Below are 24,888 nucleotides of genomic sequence, written 5' to 3'. Positions count from 1 at the left end.
TTGGAAAATAATGTTTATTCTACCTTAACACATTCATACATACACGAAATCACATTAAAATTAAACATGATTGATCAGCTAGTTCTAACATTTTCAAGGCAAAACATTGCTTTGAATATGTATAAATGACGANAATGACGTGGTTTGGGGTAGGAAGGAACACAGGACTTATAATGCGTGCGCGATGGCGATGGCGATCAGTGGAAATCAGTATTTCCACTGATCGCCATTGCCATCGGGCACGGGAATGTAACACAAGCAGTGTGTGATTGAAACTTTAAAATTATTTTATCTATCGAATAAAAAGGATGGTGTCTCTACCCTACAAGATATGCATACTGATGTATATCAATAACCAAATACGAGTACAATTTGAGATAATTTCGCTTGACATCATTTTCCAAAGTACATCGAACAGAATAAATAATGTCTAAACTCCCTTATTTGAAAATGACACACGGTATTTAATTTGATGTCAAATAAAGGAGTGCTCAACTCATGATAAAGAGTTATTAAGTAAACACTTAAATAACGATGTCATACATGAAACAATGTCTTCAGAAATAGACATTATCTACAGTAAAACTAATTATTGTGCCCTTGAAAAAACTAATCACAAAGTTAAACATAATACTGTACCAAATCCTGATGTATGTATGTCCTTCCACAGTTATAAAACTATTAAGTAGAACACTTTAATATCGAACATTGTAGTCGCCAAGAGCCGTCTCCATCAGGACAGTTTCTGTGGAATCCTGGGTATTAGGAGATGTCGTTGGCATCGCTGAAGGTCTTAAGGATATAGCGAGGGGTAGAGCCGACCTGGCACAGAGTTGAGACGCCCCACGCGTGGAGTTAACTGATCTGTACCTTGTACACCTGCCGCGTCTGAAAAAAATAGAATTATTTAAGTATTTTGTACAGTTACAGAAGGATAGGGAAGTATTTTCTACAGTTGCAGTAAGTTTCTCTGCAGGCACAGATCTAAGGGGTGGGCAAGCCGGGGTGCCTCCCCTGGGCGACCGTCTAAGGGGGACGCCAAATCGAAATAAGGGTATGTTGGTTTTTAGAACACATCCTAGAGAAAAATCAGTCACACATGAAAATCAGTCAGTGAGCGCGTGAAGCTTTTTTAGGCATCTGTAACACATAGCGCCATATTAAAAAACTAGCCCCGGTCAGAAAAAAATATAGATACGTGGCTGCCTTCTCTAATTTACCAAAGGTATATCGACCTACACCCCCATCCTGGCCAGACAGGTTGTGGAGGCCTGATGTTCTATGCCGGAAGCTCATATCCTCAACGGACGGACGTAGGTGCATTGAAAATGAAAATACTGAAATACCTTTGGTTGAAGTTTATACGTGAACTAGTTTATGCTGGAGTTTATTGACCTTTAACTATACCTAAGAGCGTTGCTCCTTTTTCAACAATTTGGAAAAAAATATCCTTTTTACATTCTCGTCTCTATGTAACTTCATCACGTTGATTTATTTAAGTAAGTTTCTAAAGTAGCTAGCTTTTACCTTACTAGGTACAATACTCAAGAAAAGTTTGAAGTGTGTATTTCAAATATTTACTTTTACCATATCAAATCACACAGGTAGAATCTAAAATACTACAAATAATTGCAAATAACTAATTGTTTTATTTTAGTAAAAATGCAAAACGCTATGTCGCCAAAACTTTCATTTTCCATGATAGCAAGAGTCTCAATTGATTCAGTTGGCTTAGTCCCAAAGGTTAAGCTTTGCCCTTGGACCTTGAATTTTAATATTTAACTTAGCCCGTGGTGTGACTTCATAAAACCACAGAATAATAATAAGTTGATAAAACTTAAAAAATATATATTTTTGTACTTTGTAGTGCACAATATAATATTCCCGCTAACCCCTTTTTAGGGTTCCGTAGTCCTGACAAGGAACCCTAATAGTTTCAATATGTCTGTCTGTCTTTTGATTGGAAACCGTTGGCACTAGGGAGCTGTAATTTTGTAGAGGTATATATATTAATCACGTCGACAAAAGGGTAGAATAAAATTTTGAAAAAAAAAATTCTTCTCTTCTTCTCAGTCGGTAAACTCTTGTCAGAGTGGTCGTGGTCATCATTGTGAATCACGGTGAGTGATGTTCCTCGCAATACGGCGACATTCCTCGCGGACTACAGCTTTCCGGGCACTTTCGCTTACCGAACACTTACGTCCGTATTCACAAACGATGCTTGCTTAAGTGAAGCAGCAAATCGAACGCACAGCATTGAATAGAGCTCTGTAATTGGTTCATAAGTCACCCTGTGCGTCCACGCACACTGTGAGACCTGATAGTATTGTTTGTGAATACGGGCGTTAGTTGCTAAGTTAACCCCATCAGCTAAGCTTAATTAGGTAGCTAGCCTTTACTCAGATTTTTAATTAGACGGAATTTTGACATTTCAGAAGTGTTACCAATATTCCCACTAAGAATGGAGAGCATTTTCACAAATTAAAAAATAACCCTTTCTTGAATTTAAGGTTTCACTTGAAAAACTAAGGCTTAAAAATGTACTGATCATTTGAAAATGGTTATTTGAATTTTTATTATCATATTTTTGAAGTTACAAAAAAAAATTGGGAAATTATTTTTCTATTACTGGACTCCCTGGCCAATAATCCATGGGTTACAAACCTTTTTTATGAAAATCATTTTGTTAATAAAATCTTAGCTTCATAAAATAAAAAATTTAACAAGATGCCAATTTTATAATCCAAGTTGATTATAATGATGATTGATGATCAATACATATTTTCGTTTATGATAATTATGTTGTTTTACTGTGTTAAAAACACGTTTTTTTCTATTTAATCTCTAAAATGTACATAATAATTAGTATACATTGAATTCACAAAACAAACAATAGTTCATTCTTGTAAGTTGTACTTGATGAAATTTCATTTCATATTATTTATTAATAATTCAATGCAAAAAAGGCTTATTACATCTGAATTGTCAAAAAATGACAGCTGTCAGAATTCCGTCGAATTAAAAATCGGACTTTAGTTAGGATTGATTCATCACAATAGTCCAAAGATTGACGGAGACCATAACACTGATACTATACGATGCGAATCCGATCCGATAAATAATTTGCGAGTATTTTATTGTACACGACTAACGACCGTATTCACAAACGATGCTTGCTTAAGTGAAGCGGCAAATCGACCGCACAGCGTTGCATAGAGCTCTGTGATTGGTTCGTCCCTGTGCGACCACGCGCACTGTGAGACCTCATAGTAATGTTTGTGAATACAGGCGTTATATGTTGTATCAAATCACTATATCATATAATTTCATAACCGACCTGTATATTCTTCAAGTATGAAACTCATCTGCATAAGAGTTCATTCTAGCAAATAACGCAATCTTCTCCATTCCATACCAAGAATATTTAATTAAGGTGACAATAAACCACAACACTTCGCGTTAATAATAGTTATACAGGGTGTTTGTTCGAAGTTACGTATCTTATTTTAATTAATTACTTTCCACACAGATCATAAAATGTTTATTATTATTAGATTACTCTTAGGCTGAGTTGCACCACCTAACTTTAACGGTAACTAATAACGATAACCGGTGCTTTTTGTATAGAGTTTGACAGATTTTTGACGTTTGTCTAAGTTAACCGAAGATGGTGCAACTCGGCCTAAGAATTGCATTATCTAGTCTAGAAAATGCACACCTAAGTCGCCTAGGTCTAAGAGCAAGCTTTATTTGATTGAAATTTTTTAATGAATCCTAAACCGAGTTAAATCAATATCCTATAGTGAATATTATTGCCATAGCTTCAAATGTAAATTACCACAACTTATAATACTTACAAAATTACATAACCTATTTCTCTCATAATATCTGTGCCATTTTATACACCCTGTATAATGCTAGGAAAATGCACCTGAGTCGTTAATAGCCTTAAGAGCGAGCGAGAATTAACTGTCGCCTCTTCGGCGCGTTTCATCCAATTTTCTTTATCACAGTTCTCAAATTATAGCAATTATCCCATAAGTGATCTAATTTGTAACAGAACGAGTGAGGAACGAAATAAAATTAGAAAGAGCCCGCTTTAAATACAGGGTGTAAGTAAATACGTGCAAGAACTTAATCACATTTAGGTCTCTAGTAAAAAAATAGATGTATCCGGAGCACAAATAAATGTCGTTCTCGTTATGGTTGTATTCGGAATATGATACTCTACTTATACGACACAACTATTAACTTTCTTGCCACAAGTGCGAAACAATACTGACTTATAACAACGAGATACAGCTTGTATGAAGTACAGTCGTCAAAATATCAAGCTAAATGGTTGCAATTGAATAGGTGCGATTTTGCGATAGAAACGTACTAGCTGTGACCGCTATCAAAGCAGTAGTTCCTGAGATTAACAAACTCTTCGGCTTAAACTATAAGTACTTATAGAAGTACAGATTATTGGATGTGCTGTCGATAGTACATAGAAAAAATATTAGATTAATATTAGATCGTTACCTATGACAATGACACCGCAGCAGCCTGAGAAAAGCTCCTCTGAAGGTTCGGTTGAACACAGTATAGATGATGGGGTTGATGGTAGACGACACGTAGCCCAGCCACAGGCAGATATCCACTACGTGTTCTGTTGACAAAGGTATAAAATTTTAGTTACTTATATACAAACCACGCGTGGAGATTATGGCAAAACCCTCCACTAATAGTGGAGGAGGCTCATAGTCCAGCAGTGGACTGTAAAGGGCTGTTGATGATGATGATGATATACAAACGTTATTTTAAACTAGCTTTCCGCCCGCGGTTTCGCCCGCGTGGAATTTTGTCTGTCACAGAAAAACTTTATCGCGCGCGTCCCTGTTTCAAAAACCGGGATAAAAACTATCCTATGTCCTTTCCCGGGATTCAAACTATCTCTATGCCAAATTTCATCAAAATCGGTTCAGTGGTTTAGGCGTGAAAGCGAGACAGACAGACAGACAGACCGACAGACAGACAGTTACTTTCGCATTTATAATATTAGTATAGAGTATAGATAAACGTCAAATAGCCCAATGGCGTTGGAGTTGGACTGGCGGAATCGAGATCCGAGACACGCGGGTCTAAACACCTCCACCGCTGGACTATTGTGGTGAACTACACGTATTACAACCATATTTAGCTTACCACGGGGGTTAATATTTGTACTTAATTCTTTAAGTTATTCAGAACCACTAGATTGTCCTAAATGTAGGACAACTGTCAAACGCTTTGGGTATCCACCCAATGAAAGATTTAAAATTGGTGTGAAACCCAATGAAAACGAAATTCCATATCCCATTTTCGTAGCCATATGTCACGCATTCCCATAGAATAGCGACCTATCACGGCTATGTAAATGACACAGACCATTGATACGATAGACAGAATAGGACAGTTAGACGTAACACATTGAAAAGTTTTTATTTCAATAATGAACACTTGTTTGTAGTGACGTTTAGTATGGAAATGTCACTTTAAAACCATGTTCAACAAAGACTGAAACTTTTTATTAGTAAGGGGATTAAAATCTACATTTAAAAACGATGACTAAAACTTGATAATTTTGTTGGACGTGATTGAATCTGAAATCTCGTAAGATAATAAATTAAGGGTGTGTAGTTCTATTATAGCAGCCTTGGCTTTTTGACGAAAGTAAACGCATACATTTATGTGGCTTCTAATACCCAATTGTTCTGCGATATGAACGAATCATGTTATTATTCATACTGCTATTTTTCTTTGGATTAAATCCGTTTCGGTTTCCAAAACGGATAAATTTCCCAAGAGGTTCCGAGCTCGAGCATGATTGGCTGGCAAAGCAATTTTGAATCGTTCTATGGCAGCCCAATACCTAGCCCAGAACTTAGCATAAGTCTGAAATTAGGTACCTACACTGTTTTACATTCGTTAGTTTTGATTGTAAAATTGTGGCTAAAATTACAACACCTTCTTAATCAACCTAACACTTCATAAGATTAATTGAAAAAAAACTGAACACCACATAAAGATGCATAAATTATAACTACCTGAAAAGTATACCTAAAAATAAAGATTCGTTGTCGACCAAGAAAGAGACCATATTTTCTCAATCTCAAATTGTAAAACTAACTATTTTGACGGGTAAAAAATCTGACAGATGGTTTCAGTAAGTAGGCTGTCAGAGAGTACAAGTCCAGCCTATAAAGGTTCGGCCAAACCAACGCGATCACACGCGATCAGCCGGCGTGCAACGATGGCGATCAATGTATTTTTTTTATCCACAACGAGGAAGCTCTTGGCCTGTATCTCACCTGATGGTAAGTGATGATCAGGTCGAAGGTGGAAGCGAGCTTCACCCGTATTTAAGTCGGGTCGCCATCGCTGCACGCCCGCTAATCGCGTTGGTTTGGCCGAACGTTAACTGAATCTGTACCTGAGATATGGGAGCGGCACGAGAGGTTGTTTTTGTATTATCAAACGTCAGCGAGCCTTCTGATGTGATCAGACTTGTATGCTCTTTCACGAACACCCCTCCCCGTGCCGCTCCCAGTGAGACCAGTATGTATAATCATAATCATAATAATCATAATCATTTATTTGCAATTAAACATCCCAACTAATATTATAAATGCGAAAGTAACTCTGTCTGTCTGTCTGTCTGTCTGTCTGTCTGTTACGCTTTCCCGCTTTAACCTCGCAACCGATTTTGATGAAAGGACAATGACCAAAAATGTATGGAGTGTGGTCCAAATGTCCACCACTAACGAGACCTATGTAGTTAAATAGTCTACCAAATACTGATTCATTATAACCAAACCGCAATCAAAAATATGCTGTCAGCAAAAAGTTATGACTGAATAAAAAGTCTGTTTTTTACCTTTTCATCAGAAAAATGTTCTTGATATCATTCTATCCATTGCACATTTTGGACTATTAAAGGCATGTTATGTCATGTCGCATGTGGCGCGGGTTTATAGATGAATTTTATTTTATTAAATATTATACTAGCTGTGCCTACGACTTTGTACGCGTGAAAATAGTTGTCTTTACTGCTCTGCCCCTATTGGTTGTAGGGTGATGTTATTAATATAACTTGTAGATTGATATAATGGGCTATCCATAACCAAAATATTTTTTCAAATCGGACCAGTAGTTCTTGAGATTAGCGCGTAAACTACTACAATTTTTCAAACAGTCTTAACTTTTTACTGACAGCTTATTGTTTTTTCGTCCCATACTGAAAGTTAATCTCTATTTAATGGACTATAAGCCAATATAGGTCTCATTAGTGGTGGACATTTGGACCACTTTTGGTCATTGTCCTTTGGCATAGATATAGTTTGAGTCCCGGGAAAGAACATAGGATAGTTTTTATCTCGGTTTTTGAAACAGGGACGCGCGCGATAAAGTTTTTCTGTGACAGACAAAATTCCACGCGGGCGAAGCCGCGGGCGGAAAGCTAGTGTTATATAAAGATGTCAAGTACAGACGATACATGTTAAGCTAAAATTATTAGCATGCAAAAGTTAAATTAGAAATACCACAATATTAGCGACGATTCTTAAGAAGAAAAAAACTACAGCAAGTCAAAGAACTCTTTTAAATCGTAAAGTGTCAGTGATAGCAACCATTTACTCAAATGTTTCTTAAAATTACAAATACTTGATGTCCAAAAATTCTTTAGGTAAAATCTTTACCTGGAACTATACAAGCAGGACACGAGGCGAACAGAATGTTGAGCAAGAAGAAAGGCGCCCAGCAAAGCACAAAGGTGAAGAACACCAGGCCCAGGACTTTGGTCGCTTTCTGCTCGTTGGCCACAGCGTTGGCCGACAGCGAGCGCCCCTTCTTGCGATTGGCTAGAAACCTGTCGAAATAACAACCATTGTTACTTCGATAGTGAGTGGAGTGGAAGTTAATAAATGAAAAGAGTGGACTGTATGAAAATAATTGTCTATTCGGTATAAATTTACAAGATTATCGAGACCGTTTAGTGCAAGGTCGTTGAAGAGAGTGCGTCAGGATCGTCTTCTTAGATGTTCGCTCGCGAACCGAACATTGCTCGTTCGTTCGCCGAACGCTCGCCGCTCCCTCCGGTCACGCCGCCCGCGGGCAATGTCCGTGACTAGACAACCATGTTCCTCAAAAAGTTTTTGAAACAGGCTCTAACAGGCTGTTTCAAAAAGTTTCAAAACCGACTACGGAAATAAAATCGTTTCTATTGACTCGTTTGGTAAAGTGTGCGTTCACCTTAAGATGCAAAATCATTCCATTGGGAAATCAAAACTTCGTACATTAGTACATCATTACAACATTAGTCTTATTAAGACATCGATCAATGTAGCAATCGATCAATAATTTTCGTTAAAATTAAACTCGCTTAAAGAGATCGTTGTTTATAGTTTGTCGTTAAATATTTATTATTTTATGGCAATTGAAAAGATTTTAAAAACACCTTTGCAGTTGCGAGGCCTCAACATTGTAGGTTAAAATTCAGAATGCACACAGACAGTTCCACAAGTTCGAAATCAGATACGACAGCTCGCTCNCAACAAAGTCTGAAACTTTTTATTAGTAAGGGGATTAAAATCTACATTTAAAAACGATGACTACAACTTGATAATTTTGTTGGACGTGATTGAATCTGAAATCTCGTAAGATAATAAATTAAGGGTGTGTAGTTCTATCATAGCAGCCTTGGCTTTTTGACGAAAGTAAACGCATACATTTATGTGGCTTCTAATACCCAATTGCTCTGCGATATGAACGAATCATGTTATTATTCATACTATTTTTCTTTGGATTAAATCCGTTTCGATTTCCAAAACGGATAAATTTCCCAAGAGGTTCCGAGCTCGAGCATGATTGGCTGGCAAAGCAATTTTGAATCGTTCTATGGCAGCCTAATACCTAGCCCAGAACTTGGTATAAGTCTGAAATTACATAAACTGCTTTAGATTCGTTAAGTTTTGATTGTAAAATTGTGGTTAAAATTACTGTTACTCATAACAACACCTTTTTTATAAATTTAACATTTCGCAAGATTATGTAATTGAAAAAAAAACTGAATACTTTACAAGAAAATGCATAAGTTTTAAGTACCTAAAAAGTGTAGTAGATTTATTCTTGACCTAGCAAGAGACCAATTTCTCAATGTGTTTATATACTTACTTAGTTACCTGTCAGATAATTTAAGTAGTCTATTAGGAACTCCAAAACATACTGATTACTATGGTATAACTGAGTCAGTGTTTGAGCTCCCCACTAAGCGTGCTGGGTCCCGCCGTGTAGGGCGGGACGACCGCGGAAGGCGCATTGGTCGTTTCTAGTACCCAAGGCGCCAACCACTATGCGGCAGAGAGAACAAACACCAGGTTTTTAATGGGAACCTGCCGACCCCCAAGGTAGGAAAAGTCAGTGTTTGAGGTTTAGGAGCGACGTGGGTCGTCAAAAGTCAGCGAGGCTTCTGATGTGCATCAGACTTGTATGCTCTTTCGCTACATATAACACCCCTCCCCGTGCCGCTCCCATACCTTGACTCAGTAATGCGCTAGAGTCCTCTAGTGAGACTAGTGTGTATAAAACCTTTACCTGGAACTATACAAGCAGGACACGAGGCGAACAGCATGTTGAGCAGGAAGAAAGGCGCCCAGCACAGCACGAAGGTGAAGAACACCAGGCCCAGGACTTTGGTCGCTTTCTGCTCGTTGGCCACAGCGTTGGCCGACAGTGAGCGCCCCTTCTTGCGATTGGCTAGAAACCTGTCGAAATAACAACCATTGTTACTTCGATAGTGAGTGGAGTGGAAGTTAATAAATGAAAAGAGTGGACTGTATGAAAATAATTGTCTATTCGGTATAAATTTACAAGATTATCGAGACCGTTTAGTGCAAGGTCGTTGAAGAGAGTGCGTCAGGATCGTCTTCTTCGATGTTCGCTCGCGAACCGAACATTGCTCGTTCGTTCGTCGAACGCTCGCCGCTCCCTCCGGTCACGCCGCCCGCGGGCAATGTCCGTGAGTAGACAACCATGTTCCTCAAAAAGTTTTCGAAACAGGCTCTAACAGGCTGTTTCAAAAAGTTTCAAAACCGACTACGGAAATAAAATCGTTTCTATTGACTCGTTTGGTAAAGTGTGCGTTCACCTTAAGATGCAAAATCATTCCATTGGGGAATCGAAACTTTCTACTTATAAGGCATCGATCAATGTAGCAATCGATCAATAGTTTTAATAAAAATTAAACCCTCTTAGAGCGATAGTTTTTATCTATGTTTTAATTTTGATGTAAATGCTTATTAATGAGTATCTCAATTGAAAAGATTTTAAAAACACTCTTGCAGTTGCGAGGCCCGAACATTGTAGGTTAAAATTCAGAATGCACACAGACAGTTCCACAAGTTCGAAATCAGATACGACAGCTCGCTTCACAGCTCACATGTTTTTCACGCCCCAATTCACGTTCCACACTCACAACAATTTAATTTTCAGCCATACGTGTTACGTCACTACACTCACAGCAACTCACAAACTAGCGACATACGCCCGTATACACAAACATTACTATGGTGGGGTCTCACAGTGCCTGTGGATGCATAGGGTGACACAAGAACCAATCACAGAGCTCTATTAAATGCTGTTCATTCGATTTGCTGCTTCACTTAAGCAAGCATCATTTGTGAATACGGGCGATAATTTCGCCCACATCAAGGGAAATCTAAGACAAAAAAGTATCTAATTTCTAGTACATCCTTGTCAAGAATTTACATAACCAAGACATCCGAGTTAAATTATTCCCCATGCATATTTTAGCCTCTCTCTAATTCAAACGCGCACGTCACACATTATTGTCTATAGCAGTAATTGCCTCGTTAAAATTCTGAACGTGTGGAGTTCAATTTGACAGCCTGATGAATAACAAAACTGTACAGAATGAATATTGTCATGTCAGCGAATTTTCAAGCTTAGGGCTTGGGCACACGGCGCTGCCACCCCCTGGGTATTTTCATCAAACTGCCTACAAAGCGAAATGCCTACCGGGACAAAATTGACTAGTTAAATACTGATAGTATTTTGTGCTGATAGGTAGGTAGGAGTACGGACATTCCGAGCCTGGGAAATATGATACTACACTAGATTTCTGGTTTTAGGTAGATAGTCCTTAAAACAAAGTGTAAGATAGAATTCCCATATACAAAGTCGTACAGATAAGGGCCCTTTCCCGCGTCAATCCACTTGTGTGTTCACACGGCAGTATCCCGTTTTAGCAGGTACGGTGTTTTGCGGTACGGTTGTTTGCAAATAAATATACAGAAAGTTTATCAGACATATTCCCATTAGCAAATGGGAATACGTCTGATAAACAATGCTTGTAATAAACTCGCGGTTCACAGCTCGCGAAAGTCGATGACAGCTCGCGAAACGCGATGACAGCTAGCGGAAGGCGATGACAGCTCGCGAAAGGCGATACGGTGTTGATCCCTTTACAAGTTGTTGAGTCTGCTATGACCATTACCTTGACCTTCTATCAACATACCTTAGTGTTAAAGCATTCGGTGTGGCCAGGGTCAATTTCAGTGGCCTGAGCCTCGCTCGCCTGGTCTCTGCCGCTATGCTGGGAGGGGTCTGAGTTGCCACATCCTTCCCCCTCCGGGAATTAGACCCCGCACCCCCGCAGCCGTTCATATAGCTCAGCTGAGGGTGGGAGACGCTCACGCCGATTTTGTTTCTTTGTGTCCTGCTGGATAAAAAATGCAACATGTCTTTTAATAATAAGAAACGGGCACAATAACTTGAAATAGTAACGGGACCTATACCTTGTTTCCACTCTTTTAACTTCTGCAAGATATAGATCCTGAATCTGCAGCATGGCCGTCAATAAAAACCCAAGCAATGGGAAATTAGATTCCCCAAATTCAGATTCATCTCATATGCGACGATTTCTTTGGGCACTGCTTTGGTCCTTCATCATCATCATCATTTCAGCCATAGGACGTCCATTGCTGAAAAGCCCAATGATCCTGATTCCAGATAGGCCGGTTGGTAGCGACCTGCATCCCGTGCCTTCCAGCCTGCTTAATGTAGGCATCTGTCCACCTTATAGGTGGACGCTCTACGCTGCGCTTGCCAGCACTTTCTCGGTTTTGGTCTTTAATTCAAGGCAATTAGGTTCAAAAACAGTAGTACCTTGTTGCACTAGTGACCCGCCAGGTCAGCTGTCTCGAGACTGATGTCCCAGGAGACAGATCGGGAGAACTCCTGGCCCCAACCCTTCGGAAGCCTTGCATGGGCATGTTGTCGAACCCTCCGCATTGCCTGAGAACAAAAATATCAGATTAGTAATACGTTTAACTTTATTTTGTACATTCGATCCACAAAGCTGATTACAGCTTGCACACCAACGTATTCATTTATTGTAGGTACTCAACAATTAAAATTATTTGATTTAGCTTTTGCTTTATAATTTTAATGACGAAGTTAACTTACCGCTGCGTACTTATTTAGATTTCTTGTGGTCAAAAAGACAAAACATAATTTTACACAAGTGTAGGTATTTAAAATATTCTTTGCTTCGTTTCAACTACAGGCCACTCAGTCATTTTTTTAAGTGTGATAAATTAGAAAATAAATGCTCATTTATTTCGCTGCTATCCCAATTCCTCTTGAAGGTGACTTTCTATTGAAAAAATAGAGATTTCTTAAAACTTTTTCGTTTACTAGAGCATTGAAAACAGACCATAAATAAAATCGCAGATAAGTATTGTTTATTGAATCTCTTTAGTCTCAGAATTGGCATAGATCCTTGAGGGATTCCCGGGACAATCCATTTTTAAGCCCCTTCGGAAAATGACCCTTTTGCAAAGCTCAGACGTAACACAATTGCGTTGAAGTTAGAAGGCTCGTTGCATTCAGATGACGTCACAGCAAGCTTAACACTGAGGCCTCTTATGAACTTGTAATAAGGATGATTTTTCAACAAAAATGTATAGTCTCATGTGCTATAATTTCTACTCGTACTTCAATATCCTCAAGAAAGCGTCAACGTTTACAGCCGAGTGGGCTACCAACCATTCCTTGGGAGAGGCCTTTGTCCAATAGTAAATGTCTTTCGATTGGAATTTACCAACCAAAATTATCAGCAGTCAAAAGATTGCTGGCTGACCCGATGAACTTCATACCGCCTATATTCATCAGAAATAAATTCTAATTTTCTTATTTTCCAAATCGGTCCAGGGGTTTCGGAGCCTATTCAATACAAACAATCAAATTTCTCTCTTTATAATATTAGTTTAGATGGGTATTTGATACGTACGTACACTTGATAACACCTACCTCGCGCCGGTATCTGCAATAAGTAAAAAAAAATGGCCCACGATTTTGGTTCATTTAAAAAATTCAGTTCCTACCGCCATGCCCCCTATTGTGGTATACCCTTCCAACACATTACATTACAGTACATTGTAAATTGGAATCCTGTACTTATAGCCGATTAGGTTGTGCAATTTGTCCCGTCTTGAAGAAGAAATTGTTTTTAAGATTTACAGGGTAGGGTACGGAAAATGGAAGCCGTAGCTTGCCTGCGGAACGATAAACAAATAAAAATCCTTTAACATTTTTACACTGCGCCTCTAGCCCCGAACTAAGCAAAGCTTTACTATGGATAGCAGACAACGGATTTGAATATACTTAAATGCTTTATTTTTTTGTAAATACAAAGGTACATATAGGTACAGAGTAACGCCTTAGTAACTTGCCAATACAGACAAATGCGTTCATGCATATAAAATGATTTTGTGGGAATCGAACCCACGACTCCTGGCATTGCAGACCGGGTACTTGAACCACTACACCAAACAGTCGTGAATAAAAATAAAGAGTAGCATCTGGAATAACCTAAAATAATTATAATGACTTTGAATATTTTTTGCGCCATCTAGTCAAACTTAGAAAATACGCAAAAATTTCTAATCTAATATTTATGTAGGTACATCTAAATTCATCATCATCATCAATACATAGCATCTAAATTCATCATCATCTCAGCCATAGGATGTCCACCGCTGACCATCGCCTCCCCCAATGCTTTCCATGTTGCCCGGTTGGTAGCGGCCTGTTCCTGCTACCTTTACGATATCTTCGGTTCACCTTGTCGTTAGCCGATGGGGGCAGCAAGTTTCTGGAGGTGGACCAACTGACTAAATAACTAAATTATTTCATACAATCTCTGGAGCTCAATACCAATCCCCCCTTACGTCTATAACCTTGATATTAAATCCTGATACCTCGCACCATAATATCTGCTGACAATAAACCATTATGATATGACAAGATATAAAATACGGGAGATAGCCGATAAACTACACAAACACGTTGAGAACCTAACTGAATTATCTATAACGAGCAGATATAAGATATAGTATAGCAAGAAAAACCAGTACAGAACAAACAACATAATGTAGTGTAGTATACTACTTATTAGAACTTCTCGTTTTAGCCAAGTGACGTCCACTGTTGGACAAAGGTCAAGCGATCGGCCTTGCCCGCATATAGACCTTTAGATTCTCAAAATAATCATATTTATATGTAGGTATGCCTACTTACTACAAAAAAGTTGGTGATAAGTAATACAGTATGATAGAGGCGACAAAAGTTCAACAGAGTCGGTACCGGAGTCTCGATTCAATGATTGCTTCCATCATCCATCAACAGCACTTTACAGTCCACTGCTGGGCTATGAGCCTCCTCCACTATACTGCCGTGCTAGCGGTATCAGCAATAACTCAATTTTTTGGCAAAACTATAATGAGCTCTATTTCAATGAGCTGACGGGAGCTTTTTTAAAAGCAAAATATTGAAGTTACTGCTAATATCACTAGCACGGTAGGATAGGACTACGATTTTGCCATAATCCCCAGCTTCATCCCTCGCTTGGCAGGCGGGTTAGAGATCGCAGTTTAAGAGATTGATGTTTTCAGAGGGCGGCTGCTGCCCGTTCTCTGTTTGATGTGTAGTCGCCTCTTTCGACACCCGGGTAAGAGTAGGGATTGATCACCACACGGCTTATGATTGCTTATGCGGGGACATATTAGCTGGAGGAGATAACAAGAATGTTGGTACTTTGAAATATGGTTTATTAGATTTGTTTTCACATGATATTAACCAGCTTAATTGTACTACATTGAAGTGTACTGTCTGTTCTCTTCTGACTTAACTCTAGTGCCGTATAATCGGCTATAAAACCCTAATGTAATTGTTTGGCTGGAACTAGTGACCAATTTACGATGAGTTTACTATTCGTGGTCTATAAATTAGTAACGGCTTTTGTTTATTAGATTAATTCTCATTGTTATGTGGTTTACAATTTAAAGACTGTATTTGCATTGGTAATTTAACGTGTTCATTACGGTAGAGCACTAAAAACAGTACAACAGTAATTGGGGCACACTGACAACTAGCGTCGTGGCCTTCCTCACCGTGGGCCACGGCATACGCTGAGTGGGATCCCATTACGATGGGCATCGCTGTTGCGACAGTTGCACTACTCAGTTCACTTTTTATTTCCTATTTACTATGTAATGGTCTGGTCTTCCTAATATAAATAAATAATAATAATAATAATATTTATGTGCTATTTCTGCTCAGTTCACTTTTTATTTCCTTGTAATATTTATGTGCTATCTTTCCTTTTTTTCCGTAAACCTTCTTTGTCCTTAACTACGTGATGTTCATCGTAAATGTTTCTTTCTTTCAACTTTCTTATACCGGGTGTCAACAGTAAAACCGAATTAATGGAGAGCTTTTTCAGAAATTAAAACAATATTAGTCACAATGCTCTAATAAATACATTAGTCAGATGATGATGATGATGATGATGATCCATCCGACCGATTTCGGCCATGGCGACCACTCCGACTCCTAGCTGTCTTGGCGGCGATGGTGTGTCCGAAGATGGCTTACGTCAGTCAGAATCAGTCATCAAATTAAATAGAGATAAGGATTTGTTTCATCATCATTTCAGTTATAGGATAATCACTGAAAATAGGTCTCTAGCAATGATTTCCAGATTGGCCTTTTGGAAGTGTCTTGCATCCAGCGGATTTCTATAAGAAGCTTTTGAAGGATAAATCTTTACAGCCAGTAGGGACAAAAGGATTCAAACCAGTTAACGATCAAGTATTGTATACCGAGACGCGAACCACAAGGTATTTTGTGTCCATCCTAAGGGCTGATGAAGCAGTTGCTTCATATTTGACAATGGTTGTCATAATAAAACAACATTGGTATGGATTCCACTTCACAAGCTCATAAGGTAGCTTAAACAAGAACATTAAGGGTATTTTATTACACCACTAACTATCTACTGACCGCGTTCCGATATGCAGTTAATGATTTATGTCGTCTAATGGCTTGGTAGATTAACATTGTGGTTGTTAAATATGATAGTAGACTGCACACCCGGTATTTCAGTTCAAACGGACGCGAGCATATCGAGTTTAACACTGGCATCTTCTTCTTAAAAAGCGCTTAAACACGTCCCAGCTCTATCATCATGACATCATTCTTATAGGTCCTTTTTTGCAAGTAAATGAATTTGATGTGTTGTCTGTCAGAAGAAACAATTTGTAGATGGTTTTACATCTTTAAGCCAACGTAGGACGTCCACCGACAAGGTGGACCGACCTCATAGAGGTAGCTGGAAGGCACTGGATGCGGGCCGCTACCAATCGGTCATTATGGAATTCATTGGGGAAGGCCTATGGACTTCTTATGGCTGAAATGATGTTGCTGATGATGATGAAACCATCATAAAGACTTGTAAACCAGTCTAAGGCCCGGTTTCTACCAAGGCAAGGAGAGAAGATTGTGTTTGGATAACCGAACCGAAGCTGAGCGGAGAGGCGATACGGAAATAACGAAATCGGATTGGTTATAAATCACCTTTGTAGTCTAGTGGTAAGACCACCTGCTTCAGACGCAGAGGTCCCGGGTTCGATTCCTGCCTGTGGGGGCAGATTTTTCTGTGCGGTTTGGTTGGTGGTAGGGCTTGTTCTAAGTCCGCCTGGCTAGCTACCACCATCTTACCTAAGTCTGTCGCCATAACAACAATGTCAACAGCATTATTGTGTTCCGGCAGTTAGAGGTAAGATAGGCAGTTCCTCCGTGGTTGAGGATTCCGGGTGAAGCTCGCTTCCATCAGGTGAGATACAGGCCAAGAGCTTCCTCGTTGCGGAAAAAATATATATTCAAATACATCTGCTCACCGCTTTGGTGGAAACCCCACCTGAAAGTTACTAGTGTGTTATAGTCCTAAATGATAAAATTAGTAGATCTCCAACAAGCTTGTGTAGCCAGTTGTGATAGGCATAAACTTATAATTGGTTCAGTTAACGTTTAATCGTAACACAAAGTTGTTCAATTGTTTAGATAGTGTTTCTGGAGTTATTGTTGAATGGTATTACAGAAGTAGATAGTAATTAGAATTAAATAAATATTTTTTGAAATTGTCTTCTCTTTAGTTTTTGTAATAAAAAAAGGTTGATTTCACACGTATTCTTTAAAGGTAAATACTTACTAATTTTATCCCGAAAATTGATTTAACATTAATTATACGATGTATTTCTATTATACACATTTTTTTATCGTAGTAATCTATCATCATGTTTCTAAAAAAACCAGTAAAAATGATTTTACTGACGGAAAAGTTTAAACATAACAAACGAAACCTCTTACCATATAGAGATGGACAGACAGACTTAATTTTTTTTTCAACAGGCAAAGGAATATTGCTTAGTTTTCTACGTAAAGGATTTTTTCAGAGTTTTTTTTAATCCTATACAAGGTCCAAAATGTGTAAAACATTTCAATTGAATTTCAAACGTATTCCCACAGAAAACAGTTCCAATTTTTATTGCGTCTATTCCATGCCAAACTGCTGCCCTCTGGTGGCAAAATAATTCAAATGTAACATGAAAATGAGTTATCATCATAGATCTTGATCTTGACCCGCCTCGCCGTATATTTTTTCCTAACCATTGAACTCGAATAGGCACTTATCTAAGGCAGGGTTCATTTTTATATTTGGGTACGATATTTATATCATTTCCCTTCAATTAATTTTGGAAAAAAATTGGGAAAGGTTTTATTTGTTCGACGACCTAGGAATATACGTAGGTACTAGGGCATGAATATCGGAATCNCAATCAAATTTCTCTCTTTATAATATTAGTGTAGATGGGTATTTGATACGTACGTACACTTGATAACACCTACCTCGCGCCGGTATCTGCAATATGTAAAAAAAAATGGCCCACGATTTGGGTTCATTTAAAAAATTCAGTTCCTACCGCCATGCCCCCTATTGTGGTATACCCTTCCAACACGTACATTGTAAATTGGAATCCTGTACTTATAGCCGATTAGGTTGTGCAATTTGTCCCGTCTTGAAGAAGAAATTGTTTTTAAGATTTACAGGGTAGGGTAGGTACGGAAAATGGTAGCCGTAGCTTGCCTGCGAGATCGGAATGATAAACAAATAAAAATCCTTTAACATTTTTACACTGCGCCTCTAGCCCCGAACTAAGCAAAGCTTTACTATGGATAGCAGACAACGGATTTGAATATACTTAAATGCTTTATTTTTTTTGTAAATACATAGGTACATAATATACATAAGTACAGAGAAACGCCTTAGTGAGTTGCCAATACAGACAAATGCGTTCATGCATATAAAATGTTTTTGTGGGAATCAAACCCACGACTCCTGGCAGACCGGGTACTTGAACCACTACACCAAACAGTCGTCAATAAAAATAAAGAGTAGCATCTGGAATAACCTACAATAATTATAATGTCTTTGAATATTTTTTGCGCCATCTAGTCAAACTTAGAAAATACGCAAAAATTTCTAATCAAATATGTACATCTAAATTCATCATCATCATCAATACATAGCATCTAAATTCATCATCATCTCAGCCATAGGATGTCCACAGCTGACCATGGCCTCCCCCATTGCTTTCCATGTTGCCCGGTTGGTAGCAGCCTGCGTCCAGCGCCTTCCTGCTACCTTTACGATATCTTCGGTTCACCTTGTCGTTAGCCGATGGGGGCAGCAAGTTTCTGGAGGTAGACCAACGACTAAATAACTAAATTATTTCATACAATCTCTGGCGCTCAATACCTATTCCCTCTTAGATCTATAACCTTGATATTAGATCCTAATACCTCACACCATAATATCTGGTGACAATAAACCATTATGATATGACAAGATATAAAATACGGGAGATAGCCGATAAACTACACAAACACGTTGAGAACCTAACTGAATTATCTATAACGAGCAGATATAAGATATAGTATAGCAAGAAGAGCCAGTACAGAACAAACAACATCATGAAGTGTGTATACTAGGTACTTATCGTTTCAGCCAAATGACGTCCACGGCTGGACAAGCCTTTGTCCAAGTATTTCCACAGCGATCGGCATTGCTCACATTTAGAACTTTTTAGAATTACAAAATAATCATATTTATGTGTAGGTATGCCTACTTACTACAAAAAAAAAATGACTAATAAGTAAAGTAAAACAGTATCATACAAGCGACAACGGGGATACAGAGTCGGTACCGGAGTCTCGATTCAATGATTGCTTCCATCACCATCATCAACAGCCCTTTACAGTCCACTGCTAGACTATGAGCCTCCTCCACTGTTAGTGGAGGGTTTTGCCATGATCCCCACGCTTGGCAGTCGGGTTGGAGATCGCAGTTTAAAAGATTGATGTTTTTCAGAGAGCGCTCTGTTTGATGTGTAGTGTCTAAGTCGCCTCTTTTGACACCCGGGGGAAGAGTAGGGATTGGTGAAAAATGTATTCTACTCTGCCGTCACCACACGGCTTATGATTGCTTATGCGGGGTCATAATAGCTGGAGGAGATAACAAGCATGTTAGTAATGTACTTTGAAATATGGTTTATTAGATTTGTTTTCACAAGATATTAACCAGCGTCTTTGTACTACATCTAAATGTACTGTCTGTTCTCTTCTGGCCTAACTCTAGTGCCGTATAATCGGCTATAAAACCCTAATGTAATTGTTCGGCTGGAACTAGTGACCAATTTACGATGAGTTTACTATTCGTGGTCTATAAATTAGTAACGGCTTTTGTTTATTAGATTAATTCTCATTGTTATGTGGTTTAAAATTTAGAGACTGTATTGGCATTGGTTATTTAACGTGTTCATTACGTTAGAGTAGTAAAAACAGTATACAACAGTAATTGGGGCACACTGACAACTAGCGTCATAGCCTTCCTCGCCTAGGGCCACGGCATATGCTGAGTATCCCATTGCGATGGGCATCGCAGTTGCGACAGTTGCACTACTCAGTTCACTTTTTATTTCCTATTTACTATGTAATATTTATGTGCTATTTCTGTCTTTTTTTTCTTAACTATGTGATGTTCATCGTAAATGTTTCTTTCTTACAACTTTCTTATACCGGGTGTCAAAAGTAAAACCGAATTAATGGAGAGCTTTTTCAGAAATTAAAACAATTTTGGTCACTTATTGCTCTAATAAATACATCAGCCAGAATCAAATCAAACAGAGACAAGGATTAGTTGTCTTTATATTGTGCCAATATTTTCATCATGATTTCAATTACAGGTTAATCACTGAAAATAGGTCTCTAGCAATGATTTCCAGATTGGCCTTTTGGAAACGTCTTGCATCCATTGATTTTTATAGGAAGTTTGGAAGGATATTCTTTACGCCAGTAGGGACTCAAAAGGCTAACCACAAGGTATGTTGTGTCCATCATACGGGCTGATGAGGCAGTTGCTTCATATTTAACAATGGTTGTAATAATAAAACAAATTCCACTTCACGAGCTCATAATATAGCTTAAACAAGAACATTAAGGGTATTTTATTACACAACTAACTATCTACTGACCGCGTTCCGATATGCAGTTAATGATTTATGTCGTCTAATGGGTTGGTAGATTAACATTGTGGTTGCTAAATATGATAGTAGACTGCACACCCGGTAATTCAGTTCAAACGGACGCGAGCATATCGAGTTTAACACTGGCATCTTCTTCTTAAAAAGCGCTTAAACACGTCCCAGCTCTATCATCATGACATCATTCTTATAGGTCCTTTTTTGCAAGTAAATGGAATTTGATGTGTTGTCTGTCAGAAGAAACAATTTGTAGATGGTTTTACATCTTTAAGCCAACGTAGGACGTCCACCGACAAGGTGGACCGACCTCATAGAGGTAGCTGGAAAGCACTGGATGCGGGCCGCTACAAATCGGTCCGAAGCTGAGTGGAGAGGCGATACGGAAATAACGAAATCTGATTGGTTATAAACCACCTTTGTAGTCTAGTGGTAAGACCACCTGCTTCAGACGCAGAGGTCCCGGGTTCGATTCCTGCCTGTGGGGGCAGATTTTTCTGTGCGGTTTGGTTGGTGGTAGGGCTTGTTCTAAGTCCGCCTGGCTAGCTACCACCATCTTACCTAAGTCTGTCGCCATAACAACAATGTCAACAGCATTATTGTGTTCCGGCAGTTAGAGGTAAGATAGGCAGTTCCTCCGTGGTTGAGGATTCCGGGTGAAGCTCGCTTCCATCAGGTGAGATACAGGCCAAGAGCTTCCTCGTTGCGGAAAAAATATATATTCAAATACATCTGCTCACCGCTTTGCTGGAAACCCCACCTGATAGTTACTAGTGTGTTATAGTCCTAAATGATAAAATTAGTAGTTCTCCAACAAAGCTTGGTTAGCCAGTTGTGATAGGCATAAACTTATAATTGGTTCAGTTAACATTTAATCGTAACACAAAGTTGTTCAATTGTTTAGATAGTGTTTCTGGAGTTATTGTTAAATGGTATTACAGAATTAGATAGTAGTAGTCTTCTCTTTAGTTTTTGTAATAAAAAAAAGTTGGTTTCACACGTATTCTTTAAATTATAGGTAACGGCCTGTCTGATTAAAAAAATCCCTTCTAATTTTATCCCGAAAATTGATTTAACATTAATTATACGATGTATTTCTATTATACACATTTTTTTATCGTAGTAATCTATCATCATGTTTCTAAAAAAACGAGTAAAAATGATTTTACTGACGGAAAAGTTTAAACATAACAAACGAAACCTCTTACCATATAGAGATGGACAGACAGACTTAATTTTTTTTTCAACGGGCAAAGGAATATTGCTTTGTTTTCTACGTAAAGGATTTTTTCAGAGTTTTTTTTAATCCTATACAAGGTCCAAAATGTGTAAAACATTTCAATTGAATTTCAAACGTATTCCCACAGAAAACAGTTCCAATTTTTATTGCGTCTATTTCATGCCAAACTGCTGCCCTCTGGTGGCAAAATAATTCAAATGTAACATGAAAATGAGTTATCATCATAGATCTTGATCTTGACCCGCCTCGCCGTATATTTTTTCCTAACCATTGAACTCGAATAGGCACTTATCTAAGGCAGGGTTCATTTTTATATTTGGGTACGATATTTATATCATTTCCCTTCAATTAATTTTGGAAAAAAATTGGGAAAGGTTTTATTTGTTCGACGACCTAGGAATATACGTACTTACTTGTAAATGTAAAAATTACCTATATAGATCTTATACAAAATTACCTACATCTCAAGTAAGTCCATTTAGTACTATTTTTAAACAAACTGACATCATTTCTCAAGTACCTAAGTAGGTACTTATGTAGGTCATATTGATGACCAAACATTTATCTGGCTTTAACACAAAATATACTCGCAGGATATTTTTCAAGCTGAGCATTGAGTAATACTCTACGATAAGATACTGACCGGAGCGTACATTTTTACTAGTGCCACAGTTTTCATGAAGCTTGAAAATAACAGACTGGAAATGACGGGTTATTTTTTAGCTTAAAATACTTGCACATGTTGTGGACCAAAATTGCATCCGCTCAGCATTGTGTCCTGCTCTGAGGTAGACCCCAGAACAGGACGTTGTTATGTAATTTGCAATTCAAATTTCAAACACACAACAGTCCAGTTTTGCGGGATCCTGCAAAACCGTATTGCCGAGAGAACGGGCCCATAGAAGAGTAAATACAAATGAGTAGGTTATCTTCATAGAAACACACCGAGCGCGGTTTGTATGTGAGCGCAGTTGAGCGCACCAACCACGACTGGCTCCCCGCTAATCCACGCTAAAGTTTGTCAGTGTGTGCGTGCGCGCCGCATTCGTATTGGCGCGCTCACATACAAACCGCGCCCGTGCGTTTCTATGAAGATAACCTACTCATTTGTATTTACTCGGCCCATAGAGACGCAAATAAGATAACCTCTAACCTCCGCTGCGTGCCGCCGGGCGCCGGAGCGGCCGCGAGCAGCGCCTGCCGCTTGAGCAGTTGCACTGTTACCGCAAACGACACCACCATCGTCAGCATGGGGATGTAGAACGCGACCAGCGAGCCGAGCACCCAGAACAGACAGTTGTTGATCATGGCATTACTGCATCCTTAGTAACTAGATCCTGCATTACTGGATCATGCATTGCGGGACCTGCATCCCTGGAGCCCCTGACCTCCGCTGCGTGCTACTGGATTCTGCATTTCTGGATTCTGCATTACTGTCTTCTACACTACTGGATACTGCATTACTGGATCCTTAATAACTGGATCCTGCATTACTTGATCCTGCATTACTGTCTCCTGCATTACTGTCTCCTGCCTTACTGTCTCCTGCAATACTGGATTCTTAATAACTGGATCCTGCATTACTGGATCCTGCATTAATAGGTCCTGCATTACTGGTTCCTACTCTAATGTCTCCTGCATTACTGGATCCTGCATTAATGGGTCCTGCATTACTGTCTTCTGCATTACTGTCTCCTGCCTTACTGTCTCCTGCAATACTGGATCCTTAATAACTGGGTCCTGCATTACTGGATCCTGCACCACTGACCTCCGCNTAACCTCCTTTGCGTTCCCCCGGGCGCCGGAGCGGCCGCGAGCCGCGCCTGCCGCTTGAGCAGCTGCACCGTCAGCGCGAACGACACCACCATCGTCAGCATGGGGATGTAGAACGCGACCAGCGAGCCGAACACCCAGAACAGACGGTTGTTGATCACGCACAGCTCTGGGGTTGGCATTATGTTGTTGCGGTTGATCAGACCTGTTGGAGAAAGGTAAAGTACATAATAATGACCTTGAACAAATATCTTTAGAAGCTATTCACCAGCTCAACACAAGAGACTGAACACAGACAACGAAAGACAAAATAATTTTGAATGTCTCGACATGGCATTCAAAACCTAGCAAAAAGATTCGCAGTGAAAGAATAAGAGATGACTCACTGGACTAGTCTCTTACTGAACGCCTCAAGAACCGGATTGGAATCAGACAGATGATTGGATTATTGTTTCACGGAAACAGATTGCCAAGTAGCAGAATAGAAGAGAAAAAAAAATATGTTACTAATTTTGAATTTCACCAACTGGACAAGTGTGTCCAGCCAGTACTCTTGTGTGGAGTTGGTAAATAATACCCATCCTTGGGTTAGACTTCATACACTGCACTATACAGTTCCATACTAAGCATAGCTTGTACTATGTGTACCAGACAACGTATTAATTATCAATATTATGTTACGTTATGTGGGAAGGAGATCCAGATGCGAGCAGCGCAGAACCAGTCGCTGTGGAAATACCGGGGGAGGTCTTTGTCAAGCAGTGGACGGTATTAGGTTGATGAAACGTTATATTCGTTTTATTGTCTAAGTTCAGAAGTAGAAAATCATCATCATCATTTCAACCATAGAACGCCCACTTGCTGTGCTTAGGCCTCCCCCAATGATTTCCAAAATGG

General features: G+C 39.1%; 1 protein-coding gene across 1 annotated transcript in view; it reads right to left on the bottom strand.

Moving 5' to 3' along the window:
- Positions 1 to 515: 515 nt before the first annotated feature.
- 5-HT2A (5-hydroxytryptamine receptor 2A) overlaps positions 516 to 24,888 on the bottom strand; it is a 58,613-nt gene continuing 34,240 nt past the window's right edge. The window contains exons 4-9 of the mRNA XM_028323274.1: positions 23,998 to 24,196; positions 12,205 to 12,333; positions 11,555 to 11,758; positions 9,613 to 9,782; positions 4,525 to 4,651; positions 516 to 888 (exon numbers count right to left, since the gene is read on the bottom strand). Of these exons, the coding sequence (XP_028179075.1) occupies positions 696 to 888; positions 4,525 to 4,651; positions 9,613 to 9,782; positions 11,555 to 11,758; positions 12,205 to 12,333; positions 23,998 to 24,196 (1,022 nt within the window). The 3' untranslated portion in view covers positions 516 to 695. The remainder of the gene's footprint in view (positions 889 to 4,524; positions 4,652 to 9,612; positions 9,783 to 11,554; positions 11,759 to 12,204; positions 12,334 to 23,997; positions 24,197 to 24,888) is intronic.

Source organism: Ostrinia furnacalis, unplaced genomic scaffold (genome assembly GCF_004193835.3).
Source record: "Ostrinia furnacalis isolate ACB-3 unplaced genomic scaffold, ASM419383v2 OfSCF0631, whole genome shotgun sequence".
In the NCBI taxonomy this organism is placed as follows: Eukaryota; Metazoa; Arthropoda; class Insecta; order Lepidoptera; family Crambidae; genus Ostrinia; species Ostrinia furnacalis.
The sequence above is the reverse complement of the archived record's forward strand: the minus strand, read 5'-3'. Positions and strand labels throughout refer to the sequence as shown.